The sequence below is a fragment of the Somniosus microcephalus genome, chromosome 6 (genome assembly GCF_052327205.1).
Source record: "Somniosus microcephalus isolate GS21.2 chromosome 6, FLI_Smic_1.0, whole genome shotgun sequence".
Taxonomy (NCBI): Eukaryota; Metazoa; Chordata; class Chondrichthyes; order Squaliformes; family Somniosidae; genus Somniosus; species Somniosus microcephalus.
This window is the reverse complement of record NC_140992.1, coordinates 191,119,712-191,134,770: the sequence shown is the minus strand read 5'-3', so window position 1 is coordinate 191,134,770 and position 15,059 is coordinate 191,119,712. Positions and strand designations below refer to the sequence as shown.

General features: G+C 46.8%; 1 protein-coding gene across 1 annotated transcript in view; it reads left to right on the top strand.

Annotated features, from left to right (window-relative positions):
• Positions 1–15,059, top strand: part of LOC147116283 (kinesin-like protein KIFC3) — a 67,907-nt gene that overhangs the window by 38,351 nt on the left and 14,497 nt on the right. The window contains exons 14-16 of the mRNA XM_085991077.1: positions 1,545–1,774; positions 4,975–5,109; positions 9,024–9,132. Of these exons, the coding sequence (XP_085847203.1) occupies positions 1,545–1,774; positions 4,975–5,109; positions 9,024–9,132 (474 nt within the window). The remainder of the gene's footprint in view (positions 1–1,544; positions 1,775–4,974; positions 5,110–9,023; positions 9,133–15,059) is intronic.

Below are 15,059 nucleotides of genomic sequence, written 5' to 3'. Positions count from 1 at the left end.
AAGCACCTGTTCCTCCCAAGCTTGCTGCACTTAACCACATCATGTCTCAAATTACTCATGTATTGTGTCCCAAAATAGTATTTTATGATGGACATCTATCTAATTTTTGAATGAATTGGGTATGGAGTTGAGAGAAATGCTATGGTAGGGTTGGGGCTGCTCCATTTGCAACGTGTCTGGGACAGATTTTCCTGCAGTGCCTGGTGTTCCTCGTCCACCAAGAGTGCCCATCACAAATTCAGGCACAAGTTGCCCATGATTTTCCACCCATTAAAATGGACAGAGAATTGTGGGAAGGGTTACAAACAATGACGAGCCTGGCCCACCTAATTGTGATACTCAAGATATACACCCCGCCCCACTTGAAACCATGTGATCCCCTGGGAGAGGCTAAAAAACATTTTTAAAAAACCCAGTCCAATTTTGGGGGGTGGGGGGTGGGGAGTGGCGGAAATCGGGGAAATTCCTCTCTGAAACATCTTGCCAGTTTTTTTTTTTTAATTCATTGATGGGATGTGGGCGTCGCTGGCTGGCTAGGCCTGCATTTAGTGCCCATCCCTAATTGCCCTTGAGAAGATGGTGGTGAGCTGCCACCTTGAACCGCTGCAGTCCATATGGTGTAGGTACACCCACAATGCTGTTAGGAAGGGAGTTCCAGGATTTTGGCCCAGCGACAGTGAAGGAACGGCAATACAGGTCCAAGTCAGGATGGTGTGTGGCTTGGAGGGGAACTTGTAGGTGGTGATGTTCCCATACGTCTGCTGCCCTTGTCCTTCTAAGTGGTTATGGTCGCGGGTTTGGAAGGTGCTGTTGAAGGAGCTTTGGCGAGTTGCTGCAGTGCATCTTGTAGATGGTACACACTGCAGCCACAGTGCGCTGGTGGTTGAAACTAGTCCAGGAGATCACGCTGGCCCTGATGATTCCCTGCAGTACCTACCTTCTGTGTGAGGTTATCTCTGCCCCAGCCATAAACAGTTCCAGCTCTCTTGAAGAAATTCAGCGAATTTGTGTCCACCACATGAGCTGGCAGTCTGTTCCAAAGGTCGACTGTTCTCTGGGAAAAGAATCACCTCCTGACATCTAACCTAGATCTGGCCTTATAAAATTTAAAATTGTGACCACTGGTCCACTCTAACCTATTTAATTGGATCAAACTGTCAATTGGAACAGAATCTATTCTTTTCATTATCTTATAAACCTCAATCAGATCATCTCTAAGAGGAATATCTCGGTTAGTGTATGAGGTGGAGGAAATGGACAGGCAACTGTGGTCCTTCTGGTCTCTGCCTTAATATGGTATTAGGAAGAAAGGCAGAGTTTTATAGTTGGGGTGGGATGTAATGGGAATAGCAGAACTGGGAGTCTGAGAATGAGGGTAGAGTCTAACGGAGTTAGAACTGAGTATCTGAGAATGAGGGTATTGTCTAACAGTTAGAATTGAGCACCTAATCACTGGGCCACTAATTGATTCCCTCTTCCTGTTTGGAGATGTGACTCTTGAGGTTTTTCATTGTCTTAAAACTCACTGCTTTGCTTCCTTTCAGGTAAATTAAACCTGGTGGACTTGGCTGGGTCTGAGCGTGTTGGTAAGTCTGGTGCAGAGGGGCCCCGGCTGAGAGAAGCCCAGAATATTAACAAGTCCCTGTTGGCCCTTGGTGATGTCATCTGTGCACTGCGCTCCAAGCAGCCATATATTCCTTTCCGCAATTCCAAACTGACCTACCTACTGCAAGACTCCCTCAGTGGGGACAGCAAAACCCTCATGATGGTCCAGGTGAGATTCCTTGCTCCTCACTATCAACATGTTTCCAGGGCACGAACTGACTGAAGTTCCAACTGGGGAGAGGTGTCCCTGGGCATCTGATACCAGCGGAAACGGGGGGAGAAGATGCTGGCACTTGCGGCTTTGATGCATTTTGGTGGTTGTGGGGGGTGAAGGGGAGATGGGAGCCGTGCAAATAGAAAGAAGAGTACGAGACAGCTCTCTCTGGTGTGCTAATTGTTGTCAGAATTAGATAAACATGGAAGGAATACGAGCTGAACTCGTGCAATTTAATTTTAAGGCAACCAGCAGTTCTGCTGGTAGACGATTGGCTACTATTGCAGTTGATGGTTGTTTTTGTATCTTTACACCGTTCTGCAAGGGGAAGAGTGCGAAGTAGTGGAAGGATTCATAGCATTACATAAATGGCATAGATTCGCAGGCTGACAGGGCATGATGTGAACACTCCTTCCGTGGCCGTAACCATCTTTAGATCAGCCAATAGGGTGGTCAGTCCTATACGGGGGTAGGGTTTTATGGGCTCCCACAACCCACACAATGAGGGGAGGCTACCCACACCCACCGCTGGATGTCAACCCAGAATTCGGAGCCGGAGCTCTCCACTCGGGGTTGATGGTGTCACAGCAGGAGAGCAAGAACTTATCTGTCCGAAATATATCTCGAGGTCTTTCATGTGGAATTATATTGTGCAGCGACCGTTGTGTAGGCAATGTCCTGGAATCAGCAGGTAGACAGTGACCAGTAATTCTGATTTTACTGGTGTTGTTGAGAGAGGAATGTTGTCTAAGACACCAGGTGAATTTCCTGTACTTCTTCAAGCCCAATAATGGATAATCAAGGGGCCACAGGGAAGGGGGTAACTAAAGACAATCACTATCACTAAGGAAATAGTACTTGGTAAAATAATGGGACTAAAAGATGACAAGTCCCCTGAACCAAATGGCCTGCATCCCAGGGTCTTAAAAGAAGTGGCTGCAGAGATAGTGGATGCATTGGTTGCAATATACCAAAATTCCCTGGACTCTGGAGAGATCCCAGTGGATTGGAAAACCGCAAATGTAACACTGTAGGAACGGAGGTTCCTATCGAAAAGACTGAGTTCGACTCAGACAATTAAAACAATGAACTTCAATGGAACAAAACGGTTTTAACTAGAAACTGCTGGAATACATCAACTACAGGTCTGCTCTCCTTGAAGGCTCCACGAGGACTGATCCCCTGGTCTGAAGGCTGACGTCATGACGTCATCACGTTCTTCCCGCCATTGGGGAATCGTGACTAACGGCATGACATCATCACGTTGAAACCGCGCTGTAAAGGTAACTAGACATTGTACAGGTACAGGCACAGACAGTAACTACATTGCTATTAAAGGAATTATGTACAACCGCTCTGAGTCCTTTGGTGGCTCCGCCACAACACCCCTATTTAAGAAAGGAAGGAGACAGAAAGCAGGAAACTATAGACCAGTTAGCCTAACATCTGTCGTTGGGAAAATGCTGGAGTCCTTCATTAAGGAAGCAGTAGCAGGGCATTTGGAAAATCATAATGCAGTCAAGCAGAGTCAGCATGGTTTTATGAAAGGGAAATCATGTTTAACAAATTTGCTGGAATTCTTTGAGGATGTAATGCAGGTTGGATACAGGTGAACCAGTGGATGTGGTGTATTTGGATTTCCAGAAGGCATTCGATAAGGTGCCACATAAAAGGTTACTGCATAAGATAAGAGCTCACGGAGTTGGGGGTAATATATTAGCATGGATAGAGGATTGGCTAACTAACAGAAAGCAGAGAGTCTGGATAAATGGGTCATTTTCCAGTTGGCAAACGGTAACTAGTGGGGTGCCACAGGGATCGGTGCTGGGGCCTCAACTATTTACAATCTACATTAATGACTTGGATGAAGGGATCGAGTGTAATGTAGCCAAGTTTGCGGATGATACAAAGATGGGTGGGAAACCAAGTTGTGCAGAGGATGCAAAGAATCTGCAAAGGGATATAGACAGGCTAGGTGAGTGGGCAAACATTTGGCAGATGTAGTATAATGTGGGAAAGTGCGAGGTTATCCACTTTGGCAGGAAAAATAAAAAGCAAATTATTTTTTAAATGGAGAGAGATTACAAAATGCTACAGTTCAGAGGGACCTGGGGGTCCTTGTGCATGAAACACAAAAAGTTAGCATGCAGGTACAGCAAGTAATCAAAAAGGCAAATGGAATGTTGGCCTTTATTGCAAGGGGATGAGAATATAAAAGCAGGGAAGTCCTGCTACAACTGTACAAGGTATTGGTGAGCCCACACTTGGAGTACTGTGTACAGTTTTGGTCTCCTTATTTAAGGAAGGATATACTTGCATTGGAGGCAGTTCAGAGACAATTCACTAGGTTAATTCCAGAGATGAGGGGTTTGACTTAGGAGGAAAGGTTGAGCAAGCTGGGCCTATACTCATTGGAATTTAGAAGAATGAGATGATTTTATTGAAACATATAAGATACCGAGGGGGGCTCGACAAGGTAGATGCAGAGAGGATGTTTCCCCTCGTGGGGAAATCTAGAACTCTGGGGCATAGTTTCAGAATAAAGGGTCGCCTTTTTAAAACTGAGATGAGGGGGAATTTCTTCTCTGAGGGTCGTAAATCTGTGGAATTCCCTGCCCCAGAGAGCCGTGGAGGCTGGGTCATTAAATACATTTAAGGTGGAGATAGACAGATTTTTGCAAGATAAGGGAGTGAAAGGTTATGGGGAGCGGGCAGGGAAGTGGCTTTGAGCCCAAGATCAGCCATGATCTTATTGAATGGCGGAGCAGGTTCGAGGGGCCAAGTGGCCTATTCCTGCTCCTATTTCTTATGTTCTTATAAAAAGTGTTGTGGGATTTTTTTTTTTAATGTTCGCCTGAACCACCAGGGAAGGCATAACAGGGCCTCTGTTTAATGTCTCACCCAAAGGATGACTCTTCCTATAGCACAGCACTCCATGCTGCACGAAAGTGTCGGCCTATATTGCATTGAAGTTCTACAGCGGGGCTTGAACCCACAATCTTCTGACTCGGGTGAGAGTCCCAGCAACTTAGCCAAGCTCTAATTGACTGGCCGGAGCCAGAAGGAAGAATGGGCTCATTGTGGGAGTCAATAAATGTGTGCGTGGGTTTTCTGCTGGAACAAGCTCTTATCCAGCCTTTCTCTGATCTCCGCAGGTGTCTCCGATGGAGAAGAACGTCAATGAGACGATTTGCTCGCTCAAGTTTGCCCAGAGAGTGCGCTCGGTGGAACTGGGGGCTGTGGTACGAAGGGCCGAAAGCCAGCACTGTTCCAGCCGCCAAGACTATGAGGTAACGAATACTTCATCGCCTAATGATCTCCGGGAACGGGATGTGTAAACGGGTGTGGCTAGAACAGTTTGCTGCAGGGAGAGACATCGAAAGATTGGAGTCTTAAATGGAAAGGGAAAATTATACTGAAAATAACTTGGATTTAGTGAATTTAAAATTTGTATGGGAAATATTTGCTGAGGTGCCACTTCCCTCCATTACTCCTCTCTGGAAATCCATTCTGTGTACTGATTACCCTGTGCAAGAGAGAATTTCCTGATATCAGTCCTATATTCTTTTTACTAGTTTGAACCCGTGATCTTGTCCTCCTGCCACGGATTTATCTTTTCCCATTCCCTTAACTATCTTTCATGCAGCTGCAAGATGATCACTCGGATGCCTCTTTTTCTAGATGGAGGAGCCCAAGATTCTCTAGACTTTCCTCATAACTCAGACCTCCGACACCAGCAATGAGCCTCCAGCGACTGAACGTCTCCCTTGTGTCTCATTGACCAGACTGGACAGATGTGGTGTGACTGGAGCACACTGTAGTTTGATCATGACCTCCTCTGACTTGTATCCCACTGTTTTTGGCTGTGTAGTTCAGCATTCTGATGACTTTATTGATCACTGCTCTGCATTGGCTGGTCACCTTGAGCACCGAGTCTACGAAGATGGGTCAAAATCCTTGAACTCCCTCCCTAACAGCACTGTGGGAGTACCTTCACCACACGGACTGCAGCGGTTCAAGAAGGCGGCTCACCACCACCTTCTCGAGGGCAATTGGGGATGGGTAATAAATGCTGGTCAAGCCAGCGATGCCCACATCTCAGGAATTTTTTTAAAATTATTTGTTCATAAGTTTCTCTTGACTTCATCCATGGTTATTTCAGCACCATTTGTGAAGTATACACGTCCTTCCTATGTGCAGCACTTGAAATTTAGTGTACTCACATTTAATCTCCCATCAAAATTTGACTGATTTGCATTGACGTTCTGAATCTGTCATTGGTGTAAATTAGAAACAGTAGTGATCCCAATACTGAGCCCTGGTGCATTCATCTTTTATGGTTCTTGCCTCTTCTCTGACTGCCTTCTTACTATTTTAGTACTGAAATTTTTTTTGTAACTATTTTACTTCTGCCACATGCGTTTTTGTTTTCCCACTCGTTCTTGCCCTTCTGATCACCTTCTAGAAAGTTTCTGCATGTTCTTATCCCAATGAATCCCTTCTACCTGCAGAATTTGTACGGTCATTTATCCTCTATTTCCCCTGTTAATCCATTTTAGGGTCACATTTGTTTTAGTCTGAGCTTGCTAATTTCTATGTATGTATTCATCCTGTGCTCAGCATTATTCCTTTAAAGGTGTTACACTTATCCTCTGCTGAAATGTTGAACCTCCTTCAATCTATTTCCATTAGTTCTCTCAATCCATTTCCATAAGTGTTCTCAATTCTTTTGAATTTTAGCTCTTTTTGAAAAGTTTTTTTTTACACCTAGTGCTTCGTAGGTGGAATATCTGAATTACAGATCATATTAAATGTGATCATTCTGCAGTTGCTCTCCTCCAAGCTACAGCTTCAATGTCCTGCATACTGTCTGAATTATTAACAAATGGCAGGTCAAGATGAGCACAGCAAATTGTGGCTTCCTTGACACACTGAGTCACGAAGCAGTCGTGCACTACGTTTACCAGCTGTTTCCATTCAGTGTCATGTGAAATATTTCAGAGTATACCCTGCAGTACGCTAACATGTTAGCAGTGACGCTGTCTCTGTCTCAGTGTACTGGCGGGGGGGCGGTGGAGGAGCTTCTTCATCGCCAATGCAAGTGAAACATAGGAGCAGGAGTAGGCCATTCGGCCCCTCGAGCCTGCTCTGCCATTCAATGCGATCATGGCTGATCATCCAAGTTCAGTACCCGGTACCTGCTTTCTCCCCATACCCCTTGATCCCTTTAGCCTTAAGAAATATATCCAACTCCTTGAATATATTTAATGAATTTGCCTCCACTGCCTTCTGTGGTAGAGAATTCCACAGGTTCACCACTCTCTGGGTGAAGAAATTCCTCCTCATTTCTGTCCTAAATGGCCTACCCCTTATCCTTGGACTGTGACCCCTGGTTCTGGATTCCCCGACCATCGGGAACATCCTCCCTGCATCTAGTCTGTCCAGTCCTGCCAGAGTTTTGTAAGTTTCAATGAGATCCCCTCTCATTCTTCTAAACTCCAGCGAGTATAAGCCCAATCGACCCAATCTCTCCTCATACGTCATTCCTGCCATCCCAGGTATCAGCCTGGTGAATCTTCGCTGAACTCCTTCCATGGCAAGAATATCCTTCCTCAGATAAGGTGACCAAAACTGCACACAATACTCAAGATGTGGTCTCACCAAGGCCCTGTACAACTGTAGCAAAACATCCTTGTTCCTGTACTCAAACCCTCTTGCTATGAAGGCCAACATACCATTTGCCTTCTTAACCACCTGCTGCGCGTGCATGCTTACCTTCAGCAACTGGTGCACAAGGACACCCAGGTCTCGTTGCACTTCCCCTTCTCTCAATCTATTGCCATTCAGATAATAATCTGCCTTCCTGTTTTTGACACCAAAGTGGATAACCTCACATTTATCCACGTTATATTGCATCTGCCATGCTTCTGCCCAATCACCCAACCTGTCCAAATCATCCTGGAGTTTCTTGGTATCCTCCTCACAGCACACATGTCCACCCAGCTTTGTGTGATCTGCAAATTTGGAGATATTACATCTAGTTCCCTTGTCTAGATCATTTATATATATTGTGAATAGCTGGGGTCCAAGGACCGATCCCTGCGGTACCCCACTAGTCACTGCCTGCCACTCGGAAAAAGACCCGTTTATTCCAACTCTTTGCTTTCTATCTGCCAACCAGTTCTCTATCCGCCAACCAGTTCTCTATCCAAGTCAATACCTTGCCCCCAATCCCATGTGCCTTAACTTTACACACTAATCTCTTATGTGGGACCTTATCGAAAGCCTTCTGAAAGTCCAAATACACCACATCCACTGGTTACATCCTCAAAAAATTCCAGTAGATTAGTCGAGCATGATTTACCTTTTGTAAATCCATGTTGACTTTGTCCGATCCGGTCACTGTTTTCCAAGTGATCTGCTATTACATCTTTTATAATGGACTCTAGCATTTTCCCCACTACCGATGTCAGGCTTACCAGTCTGTAATTCCCCGTTTTCTCTCTACCACCTTTTTTGAATAGTGGGGTAACATTAGCTACCCTCCAATCCATGGGTACTGTTCCAGATTCCATCAAATGTTGGAAGATGACCAGCAATGCATCTACTATTTCTAGGGCCACTTCCTTAAGTACCCTAGGATGTAGATTATCAGGCCCTGGGGATTTATCGGCCTTCAATCCCATCAATTTCCCTACCACCATTTCCCTACAAATACTGATTTCTTTCAGTTCCTCCCTTTCATCAGACCCTATATTCCCCGACATTTCTGGCAGGTTATTTGTGTCCTCCTTTGTGAAGACAGAACCAAAATATGTATTTAATTGGTCTGCCATTACTTTGTTTTCCATTCTAAATTCCCCTGATTCTGACTGCAAGGGACCTACGCTTGACTTCACCAATCTTTTTCTCTTCACATATCTATAAAAGCTTTTACAGTCAGTTTTTATGTTCCCTGCAAGCTTACTCTCATATTCTATTTTCCCTTTCTTAATTAATCCCTTTGTTGAATCCTAAACTGCTCCCAATCCTCTGGATTACTGCTTTTTCTGGCCAATTTATATGTCCTCTCCTTGGATCTTATGCTATCCTTAATTTCCCTCGTTAGCCATGTGAAGCTCTATTAGGGGTCTGGCTCAAGTATGTCGTCACATGGAGATAGGGGGCCTCCGCCTCGGACTGATGTGTGTATTTTCTTTTACAGTCAGAGTCCTCCCCTGCAGCTGCCCAACACGGACGGCTCAACATCAACCACCCAGGAGGAAGCGCTGTGGGGAAAAACACAGCAGGAAAAAGAAGACTGATGGCATCGGGTATGGCAACCCTGCACTTATCTTTTTGGGGGGGTTAGTGGGGTATGGTTGGATTAGCCCCATTGCACCGACTCAACCAATTTCAACCAGCCATTAGCATCATAGTTGACACTGGGCTCTTCTGTTGGGTGTGATGTTGATCAGTTTCAAATCATGTGGAGGACACGTGGAACAACATGGCTTTACTCGGGGGAGGTGTCAGTACAAGAAGCCATGCTGCTGACCAGATCTGCTCCCTCCACAACTGGTTCCAAGTCCCTGGTGCAACTCTCAGCCATGACTCCCACACTCTGGCTAATCTCAGCCAGCCAGTCGCCTCAAGAAATCCCAGAAACCCACCAGGACTTCTGACCCACTGCTGTCCCCCTCGTGTCGTCTCTGCTTCGACATGGGATCGGAATAGACTATTTAAATCATTCTGTTTCATATAGGGCCTATGTTGCGGAAGTGTACAAACTATATATTTTTCTCTTTAATGCCTTACTGTCCGAGCTATAGCTCCTCCGAGGGACATGAACAGATTCACTTTAATATAGAATCAGCTATATCTGCTGTCTGCTCCATAAGTTCAGTTCTCTGGAAAAACCTGAATGCAAATAACATCACATTTGAATTTCTTTTTAAATGAAGTGATATACCTTTATAAATGATTTTGAAATTTGATGCAGTTTATCTCCAGCTATAAAGTGTCCCTTTCACTACCCTGCCCTCTCCCCCGCCCCCCAACCCTTGCAATCTAGACCTCGCTTGCCACAGAGCTGCTCAGTTTTTTGTATTCATTCCTGGGATGTGTGTGTCACTGGCAAGGTCAGCATTTATTGCCCGTCCCTAATGGTCCTCGAGAAGGTGGTGATGAGCCGCCGCCTTGAACCACTGCAGTCCGTGTGGTGATGGCACTCCCACAGTGCTGTTAGTGAGGGAGTTCCAGGATTTTGACCCACGACGATGAAGGAATGGCAATATACTTCTAAGTCAGGATGGTGTGTGACTTGGAGGGTGTAATGTCCGTGTGTAATTGAGACACGGACTGCAGAAGTTGGTTATAACAGGTGTTTACTGAATGGAGACAAAACTGGAACTACTATACAAAGTTACTTCACAGGCTTATATACAGGGGTGGTCACTACTGGTACTGCAGTATACAGGGGCTGCAGAATATAGTTCCTTCTTCAAGGTACATACACTATTCCTCCCCTTTTAGCTAAACAGTACATAACATTCGATTAATAATTAAATAACATATTTACAATTACAGTTGCTATATACATTAGCTGAAGTTAATCAATTGTAAATTCAGTCTTTGAGGAGGCTTCCTGATTCTGTCCGGATAACGCCTCTTTGGGGTATCAGGTTCTTCTGGCAAAGTTGATTCGGGATCAACGTCGTTGTTTGGTTCGTCTGCTTCCAATATCACCGATTCTGAGGTAGATGCAATTGGTACTTCGGTTTCATCACCAGGTGTATAGGATCGTGGTGTAGATTTGACGTTTTCCAGTGACTCTAGAATCTGGTCAGCATGGCGTCTTACAATGCTCTCTCCAACGTCCACGGTATACATTAGAGGTCCTTGCTGTGTGCAGATCGTTCCTGGCTGCCATTTCTCTGTGCGGTAGTCCCAGGCCAAAACTGGTTGACCTATCTTGAAACTCCTGGTTGGCCTTTCATTCATATTCTGAAACTGCCTGTTCTCCACATCTCCTCTGATGTTTGGCTTAACCAAATCCAAGCGGCATCTTAGTCTTCGATTGAAGAACATCATGGCTGGAGTTTGGTTGGTAACCGCATGTGTCACATTCCGGTAGGCAAACAAGAAGTTATCCACCTTGTGTTGTAGGGGTATGTCTTCATTATACATTGCCTTGATAGCCTTCTTGAATGTTTGAACGAACCTCTTAGCCAATCCATTGGTGGCTGGATAATATGGGGCGGATGTGTAATGCTTAACACCATTGTTCTTTAAGAACCTCCGGAACTCTTCAGACACAAACTGTGGTCCATTGTCGGAGCAAATCTGTTCAGGCAGCCCATTTCTGGCGAATATGGTTCGTAAGACTGTGATAGTTTTTTCTGTGGTGGTTGAGGACATTTTTATTACCTCTGGCCACTTTGAATGTGCATCCACCACAATTAAAAACATCAAGTCCATAAATGGACCAGCAAAATCAATGTGTACCCTTTGCCATGGGGATGAGGGCCACTCCCATGGATGTAGAGGGGCTTGTGGTGGGGCGTTTTGGACCTTCTGGCATCCTGTACAGCTCTTGGTCATCTCTTCGATTTCTCTATCGATTCCCGGCCACCACACAAACGCTCTGGCTAAGTTCTTCATTTTTACCCTGATGGGCCTTCAATAACCACAAAACTAGAAGTTATAGACTTAAACAAGTTGGCTTTTAATCACTAAGATCAGAGCTAACATCGCAACACGCCGACTGGTTCACAGGAATGAGTCATACAGATCCTGGGATCTTTATGTAAGAGAAGTCAGGGGCGGAGCCAAGAGCCAAGACCTGGAACCTCCCAGGTTAGTCGGGAAAGAGGAAGTGAAACTATACACAGTGGGGGAGGGTAATATACATGAGTGCAAAACGAATACAGGATCAAGACAAACAGATTTAATTACATTCACCCCTTCTATAGATTTAGTTCATCGGGATGATGTTTCTTAAAAGTTGGTATAAGTGAGTCTGTCAGGAGGTTTTGCAGTTCTCCGTGATCGGCGCAAAGCCGGTTGGGGTGCCTCTAGGGGAGTGGATTCTGGTTCCTCCGCTGTCCGGGCCTCCGCAGTGTCTTCCAGGTTATCTGCAGTGTCCTCCAGGTTAAAGTTGGGTATTGACACCTCTGGGCGTCCTGTCTCTTTGTAGTGTCGGTCTTCATCGGGTAGTCTCCCATCGTTCTCTCCGCTCTCCGAGGGAGCGAGGTCTTTTATGGAAACAGTGTCCTCTCGCCCATCAGAGTATTCGATATAGGCGTACTGAGGGTTTGCATGGAGGAGCTGTACCTTTTCCACAAGGGGGTCCGTTTTATGGCCTCTCACGTGCTTCCACAATAGTACTGTCCCCGGAGACGTCAGCCACGCGGGTAGAGATATGCCCAAGGTGGATTTCCGGGGGAAAACGAACATCTTTTCGTGAGGGGTAGCGTTAGTGGCAGTACATAAGAGACCTTATGGAGTGGAGCACGTCTGGGAGGACTTCCTGCCAGCGGGAGGTCGGAAGGCCTTTTGACTTTAAGGCTAACGTGACAGCCTTCCAAACAGTTGCATTCTCCCTTTCCACTTGCCCATTACCCCGGGGGTTATAGCTAGTGGTTCTGCTAGTGGCTATCCCCTTCGAGAGCAAGAACTGGCGCAGCTCGTCACTCATGAATGACGTCCCCCTATCGCTGTGTATGTAGTTCGGCATGCCAAACATGCAGAATAGATTACAGAGACACTTGATGACCGTGGCACTGGTCATGTCTGGGCAGGGGATGGCGAAGGGGAAGCGGGAATATTCATCAATGATATTGAGGAAGTATATGTTACGGTCGGCAGAGGGAAGGGGTCCCTTGAAGTCCAGACTTAGGCGCTCGAATGGCCGTGTGGCTTTGATAAGGTGTGCACGGTCAGGCCTGTAGAAACGAGGCTTGCATTCCGCACAGATGCGGCAGGCTCTGGTCATTGCCCTGACCTCCTCGATGGAGTGCGGCAGATTGCGGGACTTTATAAAATGGTATAGTCGGGTGACCCTGGTGACACAGGTTGTTGTGGAGACCCTGTAATTTGTCCGTATGAATGCTGGCACACATTCCCCGCGATAGGGCGTCTGGGGGTTCATTAAGGGCTCCCGGCCTGTACATAATATCATAGTCGAACGTGGATAGTTCGATCCTCCACCTGAGTATTTTGTCATTCTTGATTTTCCCCCTTTGTTATTAAACATGAAAGCCACTGACCGCTGGTCAGTGAGCAGGGTGAAACGTTTGCCGGCTAGGTAGTGTCTCCAGTGCCGCACTGCCTCCACTATAGCCTGTGCCTCCTTCTCGACAGAAGAGTGCCTGATTTCAGGTCCCTGAAGGGTTCGGGAGAAGAAGGCCACAGGTCTCCCAGCCTGATTGAGGGCCGCAGCTAAGGCAAAGTCTGACGCATCGCTTTCGACTTGAAAAGGAATGCATTCGTCCACTGCACACACTGCAGCCCTTTCAATGTCCTGTTTAATACTGGTGAAAGCCTCCCGAGCTTCAGCTGATAGTGGGAAGGACGTCGATTTAATGAGGGGTCGGGCCTTATCAGAGTAATTGGGCACCCATTGGGCATAATACGAAAAAAATCCCAGGCACCTTTTTAAAGCTTTGGGATTGTGTGGCAGGGGCAGTTCCTTTAGGGGGCGTAATCGGTCAGGGTCCGGTCCAATTACCCCATCTTCCACCACACAGCCGAGGATACAGAGACGGGTTATGTTGAAGACACATTTGTCTTCGTTGTAGGTTAGATTCAGCTTTAGGGCAGTTTTTAAAAATCTCGCAAGATTTAGATCGTGGTCTTGCTGGTTGTGCCCGCAGATAGTGACATTGTCCAGATAGGGGTAGGTAGCTTGTAGTTTATTCTCGTCAACCATGCGGTCCATCTCACGTTGCAAGACTGAGACCCCATTTGTTACCCCGAAGGGCACTCTGAGAAAATGGTAGAGGCGCCCGTTCGCCTCGAAGGCGGTGTATGGGCGGTCCTCCGTTCTAATGGGGAGCTGGTGATACGCGGATTTGAGGTCGATAGTCGAGAAGACTCGGTATTGCGCAATCTGGTTGACCATTTCTGATATGCGGGGTAAAGGGTAGGCGTCCAGCTGGGTATAAATATTAACAGTCTGGCTGTAGTCAATTACCATCCGTTTCTTTTCGCTATTTTTAACTATGACTACTTGGGCATGCCACGGGCTGGTACTGCATTCAATAATGCCTTCCCGCAGGAGTCTGTCCACTTCCGCCTTGATAAAGTGTCTGTCTTCCAGACTGTACCGTCTACTTTTGGTCGCTATGGGCCTACAGTTCGGCGCGAGATTAGCGAATAAAGAGGGCGCGCTGATTTTTAAGGTTGATAGGCCACAGACTGTGAGTGGCGGCTGGGACCCGCCATATGCTAGCGTGACACTTTCGTGGTGGCACTGGAAGTCCAGGCCCAAGATTACATTAACAGAGAGTTCTGGCATCACGAGGAGTTTAAAATCCTTGTAGTCCGTGCCTTTTACAGTCAGTGTTACCACACAGCAGCCCAAGATGTCCGAAGTGTGGGGCTTAGCAGCCATAGCAATTCTGCTCCGTGTAGGGGTTACCGTTAATGAGTGCCGCCGTACCAGGCTAGGGTGGATAAAACTCTCGGTACTCCCACAGTCAATTAAACATTTCGTTAAATTCCCGTTTACCTGTATGTCCATCATGGATTTTGTCAACGGGTGTGGCCTGGACTGATCCACCGTGATCGAAGCCACTGTTGGGCCCTGGGCGGCCGTTGAGTCGGGAAAAGATGGCGGATCCCAAGATGGCGGCCCGCACAGCACGCACGAGGCGGTGACGGAGTTGGAAATCGGATTCCCCCTGCAGACTTTGCTAAAATGCCCCTTTTTCTTACATTTGAAGCATGTAGCGTCCTTCGCTGGGCATCGTTGTCTGGGGTGCTTGGCCTGGCCGCAGAAGTAGCATTTCGGGCCTCGAGACATTGCCGCTGTAGTAGGACTCCTGGGTGAACTTCTGTGTGGGGACTCCGGCGGCGTAGAGCTGGTCTGAGACCTGGATGGGGAAGATGGCTGATTCCAAGATGGCGGCCCCCTCGGCGCACACGAGGCGGTGAGGGCCGCATGGCCGGAAGAATAAGAGTCAGAGTTTCTCTGGGCCACGTCCAGCGATTGCACAGTGGCCACTGCCTTTTTTAAGTCCAGGACCACCACCTCCAG